At 33.6% G+C, this 16,776-nt stretch overlaps 1 protein-coding gene across 1 annotated transcript in view; it reads left to right on the plus strand.

Moving 5' to 3' along the window:
• The window catches only part of LOC102805402 (protein FAM184A-like), a 19,123-nt gene continuing 2,347 nt past the window's right edge, over positions 1 to 16,776 (plus strand). Inside the window, exons 1-15 of the mRNA XM_085504312.1 lie at positions 1 to 384; positions 1,397 to 2,260; positions 4,867 to 4,987; positions 7,344 to 7,525; positions 7,677 to 7,883; positions 9,846 to 10,130; positions 10,862 to 10,983; positions 11,405 to 11,555; positions 11,971 to 12,183; positions 12,664 to 12,817; positions 13,050 to 13,177; positions 14,123 to 14,307; positions 14,965 to 15,111; positions 16,194 to 16,311; positions 16,451 to 16,558. Coding sequence (XP_085360438.1) covers positions 250 to 384; positions 1,397 to 2,260; positions 4,867 to 4,987; positions 7,344 to 7,525; positions 7,677 to 7,883; positions 9,846 to 10,130; positions 10,862 to 10,983; positions 11,405 to 11,555; positions 11,971 to 12,183; positions 12,664 to 12,817; positions 13,050 to 13,177; positions 14,123 to 14,307; positions 14,965 to 15,111; positions 16,194 to 16,311; positions 16,451 to 16,558 — 3,120 coding nt within the window. The 5' untranslated portion in view covers positions 1 to 249. The remainder of the gene's footprint in view (positions 385 to 1,396; positions 2,261 to 4,866; positions 4,988 to 7,343; positions 7,526 to 7,676; positions 7,884 to 9,845; positions 10,131 to 10,861; positions 10,984 to 11,404; positions 11,556 to 11,970; positions 12,184 to 12,663; positions 12,818 to 13,049; positions 13,178 to 14,122; positions 14,308 to 14,964; positions 15,112 to 16,193; positions 16,312 to 16,450; positions 16,559 to 16,776) is intronic.

Below are 16,776 nucleotides of genomic sequence, written 5' to 3' on the forward strand. Positions count from 1 at the left end.
TTGGCCGCTCGACAACTACTTAAAAGTCGTGCTTATTACGCTACGAGAATGTATTTCCTGCGTCTTCGTAATATTGACTAATTAGTGATAGATCAAAGCTTTGTTGTGTTTTAAGGGAATATCGCCATTGTTTCATGCATCTGTGTGGTCAGTTTGTACGTTGAAAAGCCGAGGATTGCTTCAGATACTGTCCAGTGGTTCGTTCCATCCGCGGTGAAGCGGTTTTAAATTTCCGTGAGTAAGAACAAAATGGCGGCGAAAATGTCGTTCAACTATTACCAGCACGGTAAATACGGCACCCTGCCTCAAAACGGACAGGCAAACATGGATGTAACGCCGGACCTCCACCTTAAAATGTCAAAGAAGATCGCTCAGTTAACTAAGGTAAGGTTATAGTTGATATTGTGAATAGATCGATTCCAGTCTATGTGAGCTGTATACGGCACTCGCCGAGTATCAAAATACAGATCGGCCGTGTTGTTGACAAGCACTTTAAAATCACCTGTGAACAGTTGTCGCCATTATAACATATAAGTTACTGGTATCGCTATGACGTGACTTGAAAATATGCGTATTACTGACATAATATATATGAATACTTCAAAATATCATTCTTGAATGTTAAAATAATGATTGATCAATGACTATGAGTCGCCCGGTATGTAAACATTCGTGTCATGTCCAACATTGCGATAGTCGATGTCATGTAATTGTAACGTCACTGCAAACTGCAAACTGTTATGTTTTATATGGAGCTCTTTATCGCATATTTTATAAAAACGCATGTCGATTTTTTATGTTTATCAATATTAATATGAGTATTATTAATAATATTATTATGAGTAATAATTAAAAAACGTTAAACTTTTATAATACACTTTTAGCCTCAGTCCGAGGAAATAAAGTATATTTTAGTCTTCATGGTTTTGAAGGTTTCAAAATTTTGATTGTAGACATAAGCTAACATTATTTTGCTTTTATCACAGTTGAAACTGTTTGTTTGTGACATACAACACTGTATACTTAAACATATACAACCACCTAATTTCCGCTGCTAGGAGTTTTTGCGATTTGATAGTTTCACAAAACAAAAAGTTCTGTCTGATCACAAAGACGTTTTCACTGACTCACGAAAATTTGTCTCTTGTGAACTAAAGCGGTGTACAGTAGATGGAACACATGCCAAAAAAGCTATGTACAAACACGTGTTAGTTTTAGCGATGGAAAGCTACGAAATGGGTACATGCAACAGGATTTCAAATACCTCTTGAAACAAATTAAAATTACTCAATTATGTATACAAGTACAATAAATCCTATATATATACAAGGTAACACTCATATATGATAGGTTCCTGTATATATCCTGCAGTGCTTATTTATATTTTTACTTGCAGGTGATTTATGCTTTGAACACAAAAAATGATGAACATGAACAGGTACTGCAAAGTATGAAAGAACACCACGAAGAGGACATGCAACAATTGATGGTGGAAGCTAAGGACAAAATAGCCATGTATAAAAGTAAAATTAACAATGACACTGATCAAAAGAGACGAATGGAAACATTGGAGGACAGTATCAGTGAATATGAGCGTCAACGGAGGCAGGCGTTAGGGGAATTTAATGACTATAAGCGGAGAGCTGAGGATAGAGAGATGCATTTAAAAATTGAACATTCACAGAAAATACTAAATTTATCAAAAGAGCTTTTACAGGTGAAGAAAGATTTTGAAGCCAAGTTGAATTATTTTCAAGAAATGCAAGTGAAATTCAACAGTGACAAAAATGCGGCGTTGGATGACTTGAAAAAAGCACATGCTAAGGAGATCGATGAACTGCTGAAAGCACAACACATGCATCATACAGACTTGTCAACTGAGAAGGAAAGCATACACAAACAATACAGAGAACAAATTTCTGAATTGGAAAATAAATATGAACAATTAAATCAAGCCAAATCACAAATGTGTGAGGATTATGAGGACAAACTGAAAAAAGCTCAAGCTTTTTACGAAAAGGAACTTGCTGTGTTGAAAGAACACGACCAGAAGAAAATAATCGAAGAATACCAGGAAAGGGAGAGGATCATGAAACGAGAATTTGGTCAAAAAGAACAACATTTGACAAGAAAAGTTGAAGAACTGGCCAATCAGCTAGAGTTAAGTGAAAGCGATTTAGAGAGACTTAAACACCAATTATCGGAAACAGAGGGTTATTTAGAATCCAAGGAAAGTGATTCATCTGCTTTGAGTCAACAAGTAAGTTAAATAATCCATTGACCTTGTTAGGGGTCAATGAAATTGCCAGCCATTCCATGAATGTTTTCTCTTTATTCCTCCTTGCAGGCTGTCAATTATTTTTATAGTGGTGTACACACACACAGTAGAGCTACCAATGAGAGGCCACATGTTTCATCCACTAAAAGCACTAGCTAGTCCAACTTTACTTTATCATTCACTTCTTATCACCAGACCAGACATTTTATGTTTACAAGTATTAAGACAATCTTAATTTCATCTTTCCCAACCAGTTTACAGAGGCCATGCTGATATAATTCAGTGCCCTCATTTCTTATCATGCACATGTTATGGTTTCACAATGTTAGGTTGAGTTTTAAAAAAAAAAAATTTTTCCTGTTGAAAAATTATAATTAATCATTTGTTAATTTAATTAATAATATGCAATATGCAAGTTTCAATTTATTGATAATCAGAACGCTACATACTGTATGGTGTTAAATATATATGCATGGCTGTCATTGGTTAAAACTCCATCAATGTTAGTGTAACACATATTTAACCCATTTAATCCTTCAGTCTGGAAAGCGTTCAAAGTTGACTGGTTTTCTACAGTTTAGAATCAGAGATTTGCTCTCTTAGTAGGTCATGCACTTACGTAAATTAAAGAAATATTTCTACGATCAAAATAAGTAATATTTTTATGATTCAGTACAGCCAATGTGATTTTTGGCTTATATGAGCTTCTATTGGTGTTGTGCTTCAAATAGAGCAAATACAGTACATTATTCTTGCTTAAATTGTACAATATTTCTTTTATTAGAAGCACATTCAATATGTATGTGCAAGCTGAGTTCTACCCTAGATATACTAGAATTTAGTGTTAGCTAAGTTTATGTTAGTGCTAGAACTTAAAGAATCAATATATATCCAGATTCACTATAAAAAACATAGTATCTCCATAATTACATATTTTCTTTTAATATAGGAGTATGTGCATTTAATAGATGTACTTAAATCGGTTGGGAGTCAGTCAACAAAGTACTGGCTTTGTTTTAAGGGAACATTTGAACTAAAAAAAAAGATTTTGACTTTTGTTAAATTCTTAGTAAAATTCTAGGTCTCTCTCTCTTTTTTGAATGAGCGGATAAATGTTCAGGGACATTGGTTGGCAGATAACAACCCCAATATATATGTAAGAATATCCTTATAATAGTTACACATGTTGGGGGTTGAACAGTCTTTGGAAAAACAGAAGATAAACAGTTTAGAGTCTCTGATGTTTTCCATCTGTTCAATTTCTACATGTCAAGTACATTGAGACACATTGACTGTGATTCAGAGTTTTTCAGATTTTTATTACCTGACCTTCTTGGAGTACACCTAATCTCATCTCTAATCTGAGCCTAATCACACAACTTAACAGATTAAAATACAATAAAAGTCAGATTAATAGTGTAAACAAATTCATCCCATGATTCCATAGTGCTATCCCGAGAGATTGCCAGCTTTGAACCTCAGTAGGTATATTAATTAGGTCATTGTGCTAATTAGAATTGGTGATACCCCCTACATTCCATTATTAATCAGCTGTGAACTTTATCTTCTCTGATTACTTTGTGTTTACTGTTGTCTAATTAAGCATCATAATCATGGCAGGCTTTCTCATTTAATTAAGAGTGATTTATTGTTATTGGGATTGAACTTGAATCAAGAATTCACTCTATTACCAAACTAGAACTGATAACATTTCTTTAGAGTAAATTAAATATAGGGCATATCAGGCAAGTTCCTTTGATGCCTTCACTAATTCTTTTGTTATTGTTGGCAACATTGTACACACAATAACTTTAGTGTCCTAATGGTGATAGAATGATTGGATATTTAAAAATATATATATAATGAATTGGTCTAATATATTACTTCTGACATTTTCACAACTTGTAATGTGTTCTGAATAGATTGTATTATAAAGTTTATTAGTGTAGATGTCTTGATGAAAGAAACCCATATCTAGTTAAGGAATTTGATAGTGTGAAGTTGACCTACAACAACTGTTCTATCTAAAGGGCAACATTACATAGCTCAGTGAATCTGTCACTCCAAGGTTCTTCAACTAGGCTGTTGTACTTTTGATTTCTAGTGAATTGAGTTACAATGTTAACTAAAACCCTAAAACTAAAATTTAATACAACATAATAGAATACTGTAAAATACTTTATTTTAGCTGGAATTAATTTTTAATGAATAGACTTTTTGGATGTTTTGTATGGAATTTATTTTCACTGATTTTTGACGAGTTGAATGGAAAAAATAGGAAAAAAGGTATATTCGCTGGATTTTATTTTCAGTGAAAATAGCGAAAATCAATTCCAAGTGAAAATAAAAGTATTCTACAGTACTATAAACAACGTTAATACTGGTAATTGTCTTTTAAGGTCTATGTTGTGAGTAATTGTTATTTATTCTTCAGTTTAGATGTACAACTATAAAGGGTTCCATTATCATTCATGCCTGATTCTCCTATTTTTGATTTCAATACAATTGTGAAAAGTCTCTTAGGAAAAAAAAACATTTCAAATAATTTATATTAACATTATATATATATTTTTTTTAAATATTTACAGTTGGCTTATGCCAAACAAGAAAGCATGGTTGCTATGACACGATTGAAACAAGTCGAAAGTGAACTAATAGCGTCCAAAGAAATGTGTTCCCAACAAGCCAAGGATCTTCTTAAGAAATCAAGTTAGTATCAATAACATTTATATTGTTGTGCTCAAACAGCTTTCAGAGTCAGAGAGATTGTTTGTGGCTTTTTGTTGGTTTGATGTGTATGATGTGTTTTCAGAATGACTTTGTCTATTGGTTGAAAGTATGTTTGTGTATGTATAGAGTAGGTGGGAGGGACAAATTGAATACAAGTCAGAAACTACTGTAAAAGGGTTAATTATTCACTGGGTTTTAATTTTGCTTATTTCGCTGACTGGAAAATGCGCTAAATTAAAACCCAGTGAATATGTAAAATTTAGCACAGAGCACATTATCTAAATGATATAACTGTGAATTTAAAACCCACTGAATATGCCTGAAATGGTGAATCAGCGAAATTTAAACCCAGCGAAAATTTTACAGTATGCAGGATACTAGTTATTTTTTTGTGAGATGGGCGTATTCAATAGCCTCACGTATGTATGGATGATGTCACCTACAGTTTGTAATGTGGCCATGCATGCATGGAGTTGTTTGAGGGAAATTTCATTTGTTTGAATTAAGCAACAGATTTGTATCCTATTGGGGTCAAGGATAATGTAATGTTTTTTGAAGACTCTTTCAGGTTGACTGAACTGAATTATGACTTGATCAAAGCTGTTAACAAAATATTAAAGAAAGTTTACCTTCAATATCCCATGCTTGCTGTATTTTGAACCCATGCCCTGTTTAACATTTCTCTGATATTACATGCATGGGTTGACCATTAGAATACTATGAGATGGGAGTTAGTAGAAAAAAAAAGGATTATATTTCTGGATTTTTTATATGGTTTTTTCTCCTGTGATTTCTTTTGCACATTTTTTTTCAAATTTTTTTTCTGCAGATTTGTTTTTCGCAAATCTACACCAAGTTTTTCATGGCGATTGCCATTGATGTATAAATTGTGCCATTTGGTCAAATTAACAGAAATCACAACGAAATCTAGAATATAATGAGACAAATTCGGTAGCCATGTATAACTTAATATTCCTTAGTCAATATATGCCAAGTCGTTGTAAGATATACATGGTGTCATGTTATTTAATCAATGATGTACAATTGCATGTGGTTGATTGCACTTGCTAGGGGTGGTGAGGTCAACAGCTGAGATTGGTTTTCATGATCTAGACTATGCTAACTACAGTAATCTGGAAGTTTATTAAACCTGTTAAAACAACAAGGGAGTTCTGATATGCACATACCTTAGGGTCTCAGCCCATTTACTGTCCAACTCTTTAGATAACTGTTCTAATTTAAATTTTGTGTCTTTTCTCACCGACTTCATCACGTCCTTTCTCAGTTTCATAATGTCTGCCTGCAGTAACGATAATAGACAAATCAAAGTTTGATTGTGTGTATGTATCTGATGTTACCATGTTAAATATTGTAAAAGTGTATGTACAGGTACACCATGTATCCTTCCTTTTATCTAATTAACTATAGTTACAAGGATCTAGATTATAACAGCCATATACAATCTTTATTTTTCTTAAATATATCAGTCACAAAGCTGATCTAACTAGATTTTTTGGATTCCATTTTGACTCAAGGACTCTACAAAATTGGTTCTGTTCATTATGGGATGTATATCAAGTGTAGCATGGAATTATTAACTTGAACTGTTTTTTTTTAAAAAAAAATGACAGTTGATATCAGCTCTGAAAAGTCATACTGAGAAATGCATAGCATTGTAGCTACTGTAAATGCATAATTAGTCACTGTTATTTTCAATATTTTTGCTGATAAGTAAAATTCACTAAACTAAATCTATAATGAACATGTGAAATAACAAAAAAACTCATTGTTTCCTTGACAAATTTGTGAAATTAAAACACAGTGGATGTGCTCAAAACATCAAAATAGTAAAATTAAATGTCAGTGAAAATAAATAGTTTGACAGTAATTTGGTTCTAATAGTATAATTGAATCACTCGTTTAGCAGAAATACAATGAATATAATTGTAAGCTCATTTTTGCTACTACCACCAAGATCTGCATCTGTGGCGGCTCCACACGGCTTTCATTTCTTGAGTCTGGGAAATTTGTAAAGTTATTTATCACATAGGGGAAATATCGCTATGGTTTTTTTTTTTTTGTCAGTGAGTCACAGTGTCTGTAAAATTCAGTTCACTCTCTCAGATTATCAAATCTCTGGCAACAAGAGACTCCATGCTATCAGTTAGCAACATGTGGTGTAGCTAAAATGCCGTAGTTAAATTTTGTCCAACTTAAGAAAAAAAGGTCTAGTGAAATCTAGTGAAAGATAATAATAATAGTACTTCTGAATTAGAAATTGTACAATATAATCCGTTACATCATGTTCATCATGTTTATTTGTCTGTGTACATAGGTATGCTTGGCACTCTGGAAGCCACCAAAATAAGCAATGAAGCCACTATCCAAGATCAACAAAGTGAGTTATTTAAAATAAAAGACAGACTGTCTTGGCTGGAGAATGAAAGAAAAAGTCTGGAAAATAAAAGTCAAACATTGGCAGACCAACAGGGTGGTCAGGTTAGGGCTTTAGAAAAGGTATGTACTCGTTCTGTTAAATTAATCTATTTATAAATATTCAGTTATGCTGCCATGATTGCAGTAATATAAGTCTACATTTTCAAAATTCAATCTTGATTTTCAGAGATGTGTAAAATGCAAACTCGTTCAACTTTTTATTTGATTGTAGGCACTGGAAAAATTATCATCGGAAAAAGACGATATGAGGGAAAATTACGAGAAGCAGATTGCTAGTATTAAACAAGTTACCAAAGACAATTTAGAAAAACTACAGACTGAACACAAATTCAAATTAAGTGAGCTCATAAAAGAACATCAAGAGAAGATGGAATCTATACAGAGAGAAAATAAGGAGCAGTTGGAATCACTTAAACAGGTATGCAAAGTTTTAGAAAGTTGGAAATTATTCATTTTCCTCGACACTGTAGGCTTTTACACAACCATTAGGAAATGTATCCTTGCGTGATGCCACATTGGAAAGTATTTCCACTGTAACTCTTTTTCTCTAGTGACTGTCTTGCTTATAACTGGAATTTGTTAATGGGATTTCAATGAAAACAAGCATTTCTGGAATCAAGATTGAACACTTGAACCATGAGTTAAATCAGCTGGATGGATTTCAGTATGATTGAAGATTTTTTTTAACTTACCGTAATTTGCTCACACCTAGAAAATTTATTGATTTGTCAGAAATGAGCACTGTATGCATACTAATCGGAAGAATATCTCCTTGTTTGGAGATGATTTCTATTTAAGGAAAAAAGTGCCATTCTGACATTTTTGAAGCCAGTCTCACTGTAGTGAATGACCTGTAACATACCATTCCATATTATAGTATAGTATACCGGTACATGTACTCTTAATAAGAAATTAAAACTTCAAAGTATGTTGGAAACTATTTAATATTACTCATCACCATAAAAGTTCATAGATATAGGTCAATATGACATCCATGGAATTTGAGAACTGTCATGTGATTATTACAGATAATCCAATCATATATAAAATACTAATAGTACTTCTGTGTGTAGCTTATCCTTAAGATAATACACTGATCATATTTCCTAATGGGCTGGTATTCTCTGATCAAATTACCCAGTACTTGCATTTTGATTGCCTTTCCTGTATTTGCTCTGCAGACATAAACCAAAAATTGCATTTCGTGTTTGCTAGATAATTAAAATCTGACTTATTTTGTTCATAGACTTCTGCCATTTACATAAGAGCATACCGTACATTTCTAGTAGAGCAATATGATATTTGCACTACCGGTACTTAAAAAAAAAGAGAACAGAACTGTTCCTCTGGTTTTTCTTATGTGTGTTGCATGTAAAGTATAGAATTGTTTTCAAATTTTCCTGATATAGTTTATAGGGTTTTAATTTAGCAGGTTTTCAACTTATCAAAGAAAATATAGAAATTAAATTCAAGTTTGACCTGATGCGTGACATAATGGTTACGGTAACCTGCCTTGTGTCAGTGAGATTGCAGTTCAATTTTGCGATCCGTCACAAAAAATATCTGCAACCTGTCCATTTGCCAAGCTTGCGGCATTCAGTTGAGAATATGGCGTTTTGTCAAGAGGACGTAAACTGCTTATCCTATGTGCAGTTCTTATCTTTAGTGCACTGCAAATATCACAGTATTCTTGTTGCAAAGAGTATTGAAAAACCACTCGATGACTGGAATTTGGAAATGGAACTTTAAAAATAGGCTCCTGTGGAATATAGGCATATGACCTATCAGGCTGCAATCTATAAATTAAGTCCAAATGAAAAAAAAAAAAGAACAATTAATTCATTTACAGTAATCTAAATACTGTCGAATGTTTGCTGCAGTGCCAGATTTGTGATTTGATCATTTATCGACATTTGCGGCAAAAAGCATGAGAGGTACAGTACTTCACTGTTAGTGCTGGTAGGCCAGAGTTTGCAATATATTATTTATGTTCTCACCAAGTACAGTGTACAACAATGCTTCAATTTTGAAATTAAACAGTGGTATGCTAATTAGATGTATTGCAATAACACTTGAGATACTGTGGAATACTTTATATTCGCTGGAATTAATTTTCGCTGAAAAGGCTTTTTGGGTGTTTTGCTTGGAATTAATTTTCACTGATTTTTGATGAGTTTGATATGAAATATAGAAAAAAAAGTATATTCACTGGATTTTATTTTCACGGAATCGTTCCTTCAGTGAAAATAAATTCCAAGCAAAAATAAAGTATTCTACAGTATTCACATTCTACAATTGATATGCAAATTAGCTGGTGAGAACGCAGTTGAAAGAAATTGGCCTTTGATGTTAATCATGGGGAAAAATCTTTTATTAACAGGAGTCAGAAAAAAAACTATCAGAAGAAAAAGATCGGTTAACCAACGAAAAGGAAAAGATTCAAGAAGAGCTTGACAAAGTCAGATCTGAGTTGACGTATAAATTGAAAATGGCAGAAGATGAGATTTCTAGATTACAGAAGTTAGTAGCCGAGAGTGAAGATGGATTGGGGTCAGCGGGCTCGCATATAAATAGTTTGAAAACTGCAAATAATGAATTACAGGCGCAGCTAGAGAACACAACAGCGGAGTTGCGCGTAAAGAAGAATGAAGCCGCTACATTACAGGTGGGGAATTATGATTGCATTATGTGAGCTTGTGTGAGAGTGGAGTGATACTGTTTAATGTTATGGGAGCAACTTTTGCTCCTCCAGATCATATTGTTTATCTTTGGGAAAAGGTTACATGTTTGTTTTTTGTGTCATGGCTTTTCATTCCTAAACATTCTCCTACTTGTCTGACTGATTTTAAGTGGATGCAAAGCAGATGGTTCATTGTGTTGGTTCTCTCCTGATAAAACAAAACAAAACAGTCCTTCACAAAGTGCTCAGCCAGTTTATTTTTCAGACAGAGGAGCTGTATATATTTCAATGTTTTTGCTGAAATTTTGTTTCGATAAAAAAAGGGTCAAGTGAGTTGTGATTACTGTGTGATTGCTGAAGCTTTGATTCCATAATTGTTGAATCAGTTTACAGCAATATTTAAAGTGTGTAGAAAGATGGTCAACTTCAGTAAAAGAAGTTAATCCTGAGTTTCTCTACATTTGGTAAAACATTTTGCCTGTTTTTATCCTCGCTGTCGATTTTGATCATATTACTGATTATCTGTCACCATCTCTTATCTGCCTCAACTCTTTTTCGACTTCTTCTTGAAAACTGCAAGTCTTATTGCTTTGATACTTGGTGTATCTTGGATACATGGGGTACCTGTACATACACTTTTACAATATATAACATGGTAACATCAGATACATACACACAATCAAACTTTGACTCTTTGTCTATTACCGTTACTGCAGGCTGACATTATGAAACTGAGAAAGGATCACAACAACGTGATGGAGTCGGTGAGAAAAGATACAAAATTTAAATTAGAACAGTTATCTAAAGAGTTGGACAGTAAATGGGCTGAGACCCTCAGGTATGTGCATATCAGAACTCCCTTGTTGTTTTAACAGTAATATTGTTTGTTTCATTCATGTTTCGGGAACAAGCTATTAAGTGTGTTTTACATATTGACCTTCCTATGACCTCAGGAAATTGATATTTCCGTCTAATGTAAGTACTTTTGCACTGCTCTTAATCCCCCACTGGAGGTCATACAGCTGTTCTCACTGGTTGTTAGCCCCCCACTAGAGGTCATGCAGCTGTTCCCACTGGTTGTTAGCCCCCACTGGAGGTCATATAGTTGTTTACTTAAGTTGTTAACCCCTGACTAGAGGTCATGCAGCTGTTCCCACTGGTTGTTAGCCCCCCCACTGGAGGTCATATAGTTGTTCACTTAAGTTGTTAGCCTCTCACTGGAGGTTGTTACATCTTGTTACGTTCAATTAACACCACAGGAAAGAATGCAACAAGCTTCGTATGGAGCTCATAGAACAACATAATGAAGACAAAGCGGCTGCATTGCAACAGTTGTCGTTGATGAAGAACCAAGAAATGGATGCAGCCCGCCAAGGATGGCAAGTCAAAGTAGAGGACCTCTTAAAAGAGGTAACTGAATGTATAATATTTTGCAAAATAAATTGAATAGTAATGAGATAATTTAAATACAATATGCATAATTAATTGATTGTGCAAATATGGACATATCTTGGGCAAAACCTTAACCACAATAGTATACACATTAACTATCTAGAATCTCCAAACTGGTATAATTTTTTGTTTTGACTCAGAAAAATTGCTACATGTATTTAGATTTGTATAACTACTTCATTCAAACTCATCTTCAATGGAGTGTGTAAACAAAGTTAGAATGCATCTGCGCCCATGAAAAAATTATTTTCAGTTTAATTTTTTTTAATATCTTCAAACAATGACAGCCATATGGCATGAAACGACTTCAGGTTATGTGATTTGTTATTGATGCAATTAATAAAAGTATTAATTATAATTGCATTATCCATAGATTTCTATGTTGAAAATGAATCTAACTGAGAGAAATCAAGAAGCCAGTGATGAGACGCAGCGACTCAGGAGAGAGATGGATGAGGAGATAAGACGAATACGTAAGGAAATGGACGATAGCATTGAAGAGTATACAAAGCGAATTAGTGCAATAGAAGCAGCAAACGTGGCTGAAAGGAACAGATTAGAAGATGAAAAACAGGTTGAATTACAAGTAAGTTTACAATTCATTGCAAAATGCTTTTCATCTTTCAGATTATTTATCATTATTAAATTCAAATAGAAAATAAAAAGTGTTATTGATCATATTGAAAAATGATTTATTGACATATAAGGTTGTAGCATCTTTTCTTTAGCATTCGTAATATGTTGTTGAATACTGTGTTTGTCAGGTGCTTGGAATCAGTGATTTTCAATGTTGAATGTATTGTAATAATATGAAGTTACTTTGAGAATACTGCAAAGTATGCATGAAGGCAGTACGGTGACCATAATAACCAACACATGGTGGAAGTACTTGCATTCCTGTACTGCCTGGGAGCATACTTAGCTGTATTCTCGAGATAAACTTACTATTATACATTTTTATATGGAAACACTTCAAACTATTCTACAACGTTTTACGGCCGATTAAATTCTATTGTTTTCAGTGTCAGATGTATAATATTTTATTATTTACTATTTTTTTTTCCAGAATTTGGAAGAGAAGATGAAAAAGATCCATGAAGATGAGTTGATGTCTCAGATACTTAATAATAATTTGGCAATTGAAAGAACGAAAGAAGAGGCAGAGACACAAAAAATGTTGGATATCGACAGTTTGAAGATGGAGCATCAGCAGTACTGTGGTTAGTTTTAATTTAACTCATCAATCTCTACAGTTTTGTAGATTATATTTTTTAACTGGAATTTGTTGTCGCATAACTCACACATGAAAATTTAGTTTGTTAGATTTGTAATGATTTACTTGTAACTGGGGAGAGGGGGGGGGGTTGTTATTTGCACATTTTATTTTCGCAGCCAAAATAACTTTCAAATGAAAACACAGCACTCATAGTCTTATTATTTTTTTTTTGTTAGAGAAAATCAAATCAGATTTTTCCAAACGTCATATGGGGGAATTGGATCAGTTAACTCGGGCGCATAAAACACAAATGGGTGCTGTGAAAATGGAGTTAGAAAGAGCCTTGGAGCTGAAACAACGACAGGTAAGAACAATTGTACAAATACAGTACAAATTTTCTTTATTGCAACACGTCTACATTCCCAGATAAATCAATGAAAACAAATATCATGTTGGTGTGCTTTCACTCTCACCAAATTATTTTTACATACACCTCTGTTGCACACTGCTGATTGAGCACTGTATGTTAGATTTTTTTTATAAAATATTTGGGTAGAAAAACATGTATCAGTATTACTGTAAAATCTGTATTAGAAGCCGCTGCTTCTATTAAAATGGTACAATGCAACAGAGGGGATGCGGCTTCTATTAGAGCATCTACACATATGAGAAATGGTGAATGTTTGGTTCTAAATTGTTCAAAAAGCATGGATGCGGCTTCTATTAGGAATGCAGCTTCTAATACAGATTTTACAGCACTGACTGAATATGGAGGAGAACATTTTCCTTACGTTTTTTAGAAAAACAAACATTCCTCTCACTACAAGCATATGTGTATATATGTATATGCATGAAGTTTATTGAATACAATCACATGCATTGGCAGTTAACAAAATCCACTTGAACTCAGAAGATGACCACTATCTTAGTCAATACAAGATTCACTGGATCACACAATATCCTGAATGTTTCTATTCTGAATTGTGAATCATGAAAGTGTTTGTGTGTTGTTTTGTTGTTTGGTAACAATTGCTGCATGATCATGCACTCTGTGACAATTAAACCATGTGATAAACCGTGGAGCTACTAGCTCCATAGATAAACCTACTTTTGGAGCCAACAGACAAAATTTGATTCAGTTTTCACTCAAAAAATTTGGCTATTTTTGTCCCAATCTTCTGAAGGACAGTTCAGACTATGAACAGGACTATTTTGTGAATTGTGATGAAAAGTGGGAACTGGAGGTGAAAGGGTTAATTTATATAAAACACATTTTTATCGTACTCTGTATAATTTTTTAATCGTCTAGGAAACAGATTATCAAGATAAAATACACGACTTGCAAGATGATCTGAGGCACAGAGAGCGGCACATCGACAATGTTGAAGCAGAGATCAGAGAAATCAAAGTAGACATAGATCAACTAAACAAAGAAATTGAGTTTAAAGGACAAGAGATTCTTAGAATAAAAAGTGCAACTAATAATCAACTCAGGTAAAGTTTATGCTCTTGCTCTTGACTTTGTAATTGACGTCCCTCACTCGTTGCACAAACAATGCATTTTAAATGCACTGTATACGTCTCATACCTGTCTCAATCATACTGTATACCCATATTGAAGGTGGTGTGACGCAATGATTTAGACTCTTTTCTAGTCAGGTTTAGAACTTAAGAAGTGAAATGATTATGCAGTAAATTTATAATTCAATTTACTGTCAAACAAGATAACAATCTCCGCAATATTCACCCACTTCCCTGTAGACCGACTTAACCTCATATTATTCTGCACTTGTTTCTTGGAGCCAGCAGACTGACTGAATATGAGTCAATTTTTAGTTTTCACTAAAAAAAAATTTGGCTATTTTTGTCCCAATCATCTGAAAGAAAAGTACTATTTTGTGAATTTGTGAAGAAAAGAGGAAACTGGTGGTAAAAAGGTTTATACCACCTAAAATTCCAAGAAGGTTGTAGTTCATTTACAAAGTTTTCTCTCGCTGCTTTTTCCAATTTCTTGAGTAAGGATCTGTTGTTCTTCTCTGAAATCATCAGGCAGATATACACAAAGCAAATTCACTACACAAAACAGCCGAACGCTTTTGTGCAAACAATTACACTATTGTGATCACCATTGGACATTTTTATACATTACAGAAAGCAAGAAAATGAATTGGCCAAGAAACATCAAAAACACCTTGATAACTTGGCAGCAGAGCATCTGAGAGAAACACAGAGCATGCTGGGAGAATTTAACCGAGCCCAAGAATTATTAAAAGATAAAATTTCAGCGCTTCAAATTATGTAAGTATAATGTTGAATTTATTTTATAGTTATGTGAATGCCAATACTGAATTACTGTAAGATACTTTATTTTAGCTGGAATTATTATTCGCTGAAAAAACAGATTGATTATACTGATATACTATATACTACTATAATCTATACTGACAGATTGAAGTTTACTTTCGTTGATGAATCAAATGTAAATTGTAGAAAAAAAGGACATTTTCCTTGGATTTTATTTTCACTGATCCACCCCTTCAGTGAAAAATAAATTCAAGTTAAAATAAATTACTTTACAGTACTTAATATTTTGTTGATGATAGATTTGTTTGGAGAGAAGGGTTTGTAGTAATAGTATGGTGACATCTGATTGGTTCACAATGTAATAGTATGGTGACATCTGATTGGTTCACAATGTAATAGTATGGTGACATCTGATTGGTTCACAATGTAATAGTATGGTGACATCTGATTGGTTCACAATGTAATAGTATGGTGACATCTGATTGGTTCACAATGTAATAGTATGGTGACATCTGATTGGTTCACAATGTAATAGTATGGTGACATCTGATTGGTTCACAATGTAATAGTATGGTGACATCTGATTGGTTCACAATGTAATAGTATGGTGACATCTGATTGGTTCACAATGTAATAGTATGGTGACATCTGATTGGTTCACAATGTAATAGTATGGTGACATCTGATTGGTTCACAATGTAATAGTATGGTGACATCTGATTGGTTCACAATGTAATAGTATGGTGACATCTGATTGGTTCACAATGTAATAGTATGGTGACATCTGATTGGTTCACAATGTAATAGTATGGTGACATCTGATTGGTTCACAATGTAATAGTATGGTGACATCTGATTGGTTCACAATGTAATAGTATGGTGACATCTGATTGGTTCACAATGTAATAGTATGGTGACATCTGATTGGTTCACAATGTAATAGTATGGTGACATCTGATTGGTTCACAATGTAATAGTATGGTGACATCTGATTGGTTCACAATGTAATAGTATGGTGACATCTGATTGGTTCACAATGTATTAGTATGGTGACATCTGATTGGTTCACAATGTAGGTTGGAGGAAGCTGAAGATAGATACTCCCGGAGAGAATCACGACCAGAAGACTTAGAAATGATACAACAATTAAAAGAAGCTGTGCTTGAAAGAGAAGCTTATATGAAAAAACTTGTTGTAAGTTGATATATATATATATATATATTCTGACCTTGACTAAAACAAGTTAAACCACTACCGTATTCCTTGCATGGTTTTTTATGTATACCATTTCTAACGATGGGACAAACTAACATTGCATGGTTTTATTTCACAGGATGATAAGAAGTTCTTCCAGATGGAACTTGTTAACCGTGAAACTAATTTTAATAAAGTGTTCAATGCTGCACCTAATGTAGGCGTACTAAACCCATTAGCTAGCAAGGTATGTTATTTACATGTACTTTAATGTGTTATATTGTGTTTTGATAAAATCCCCTCCCCCTTTTTAAACCTCCCAACCCAATGTGACCTGTGTGAAGCATCTCTGGTTCTGTTGCATGTTTTGAGTCAACTCTTAGAGTGTTATAATTAGAGTGGCATTCCTGTTTATAGGGATCTTGTAAGTTAGAATGAATCACCTGCATACTCGAGCCGAAGTTC

Source organism: Saccoglossus kowalevskii, chromosome 10 (genome assembly GCF_978046115.1).
Source record: "Saccoglossus kowalevskii chromosome 10, keSacKowa6.1, whole genome shotgun sequence".
In the NCBI taxonomy this organism is placed as follows: Eukaryota; Metazoa; Hemichordata; class Enteropneusta; family Harrimaniidae; genus Saccoglossus; species Saccoglossus kowalevskii.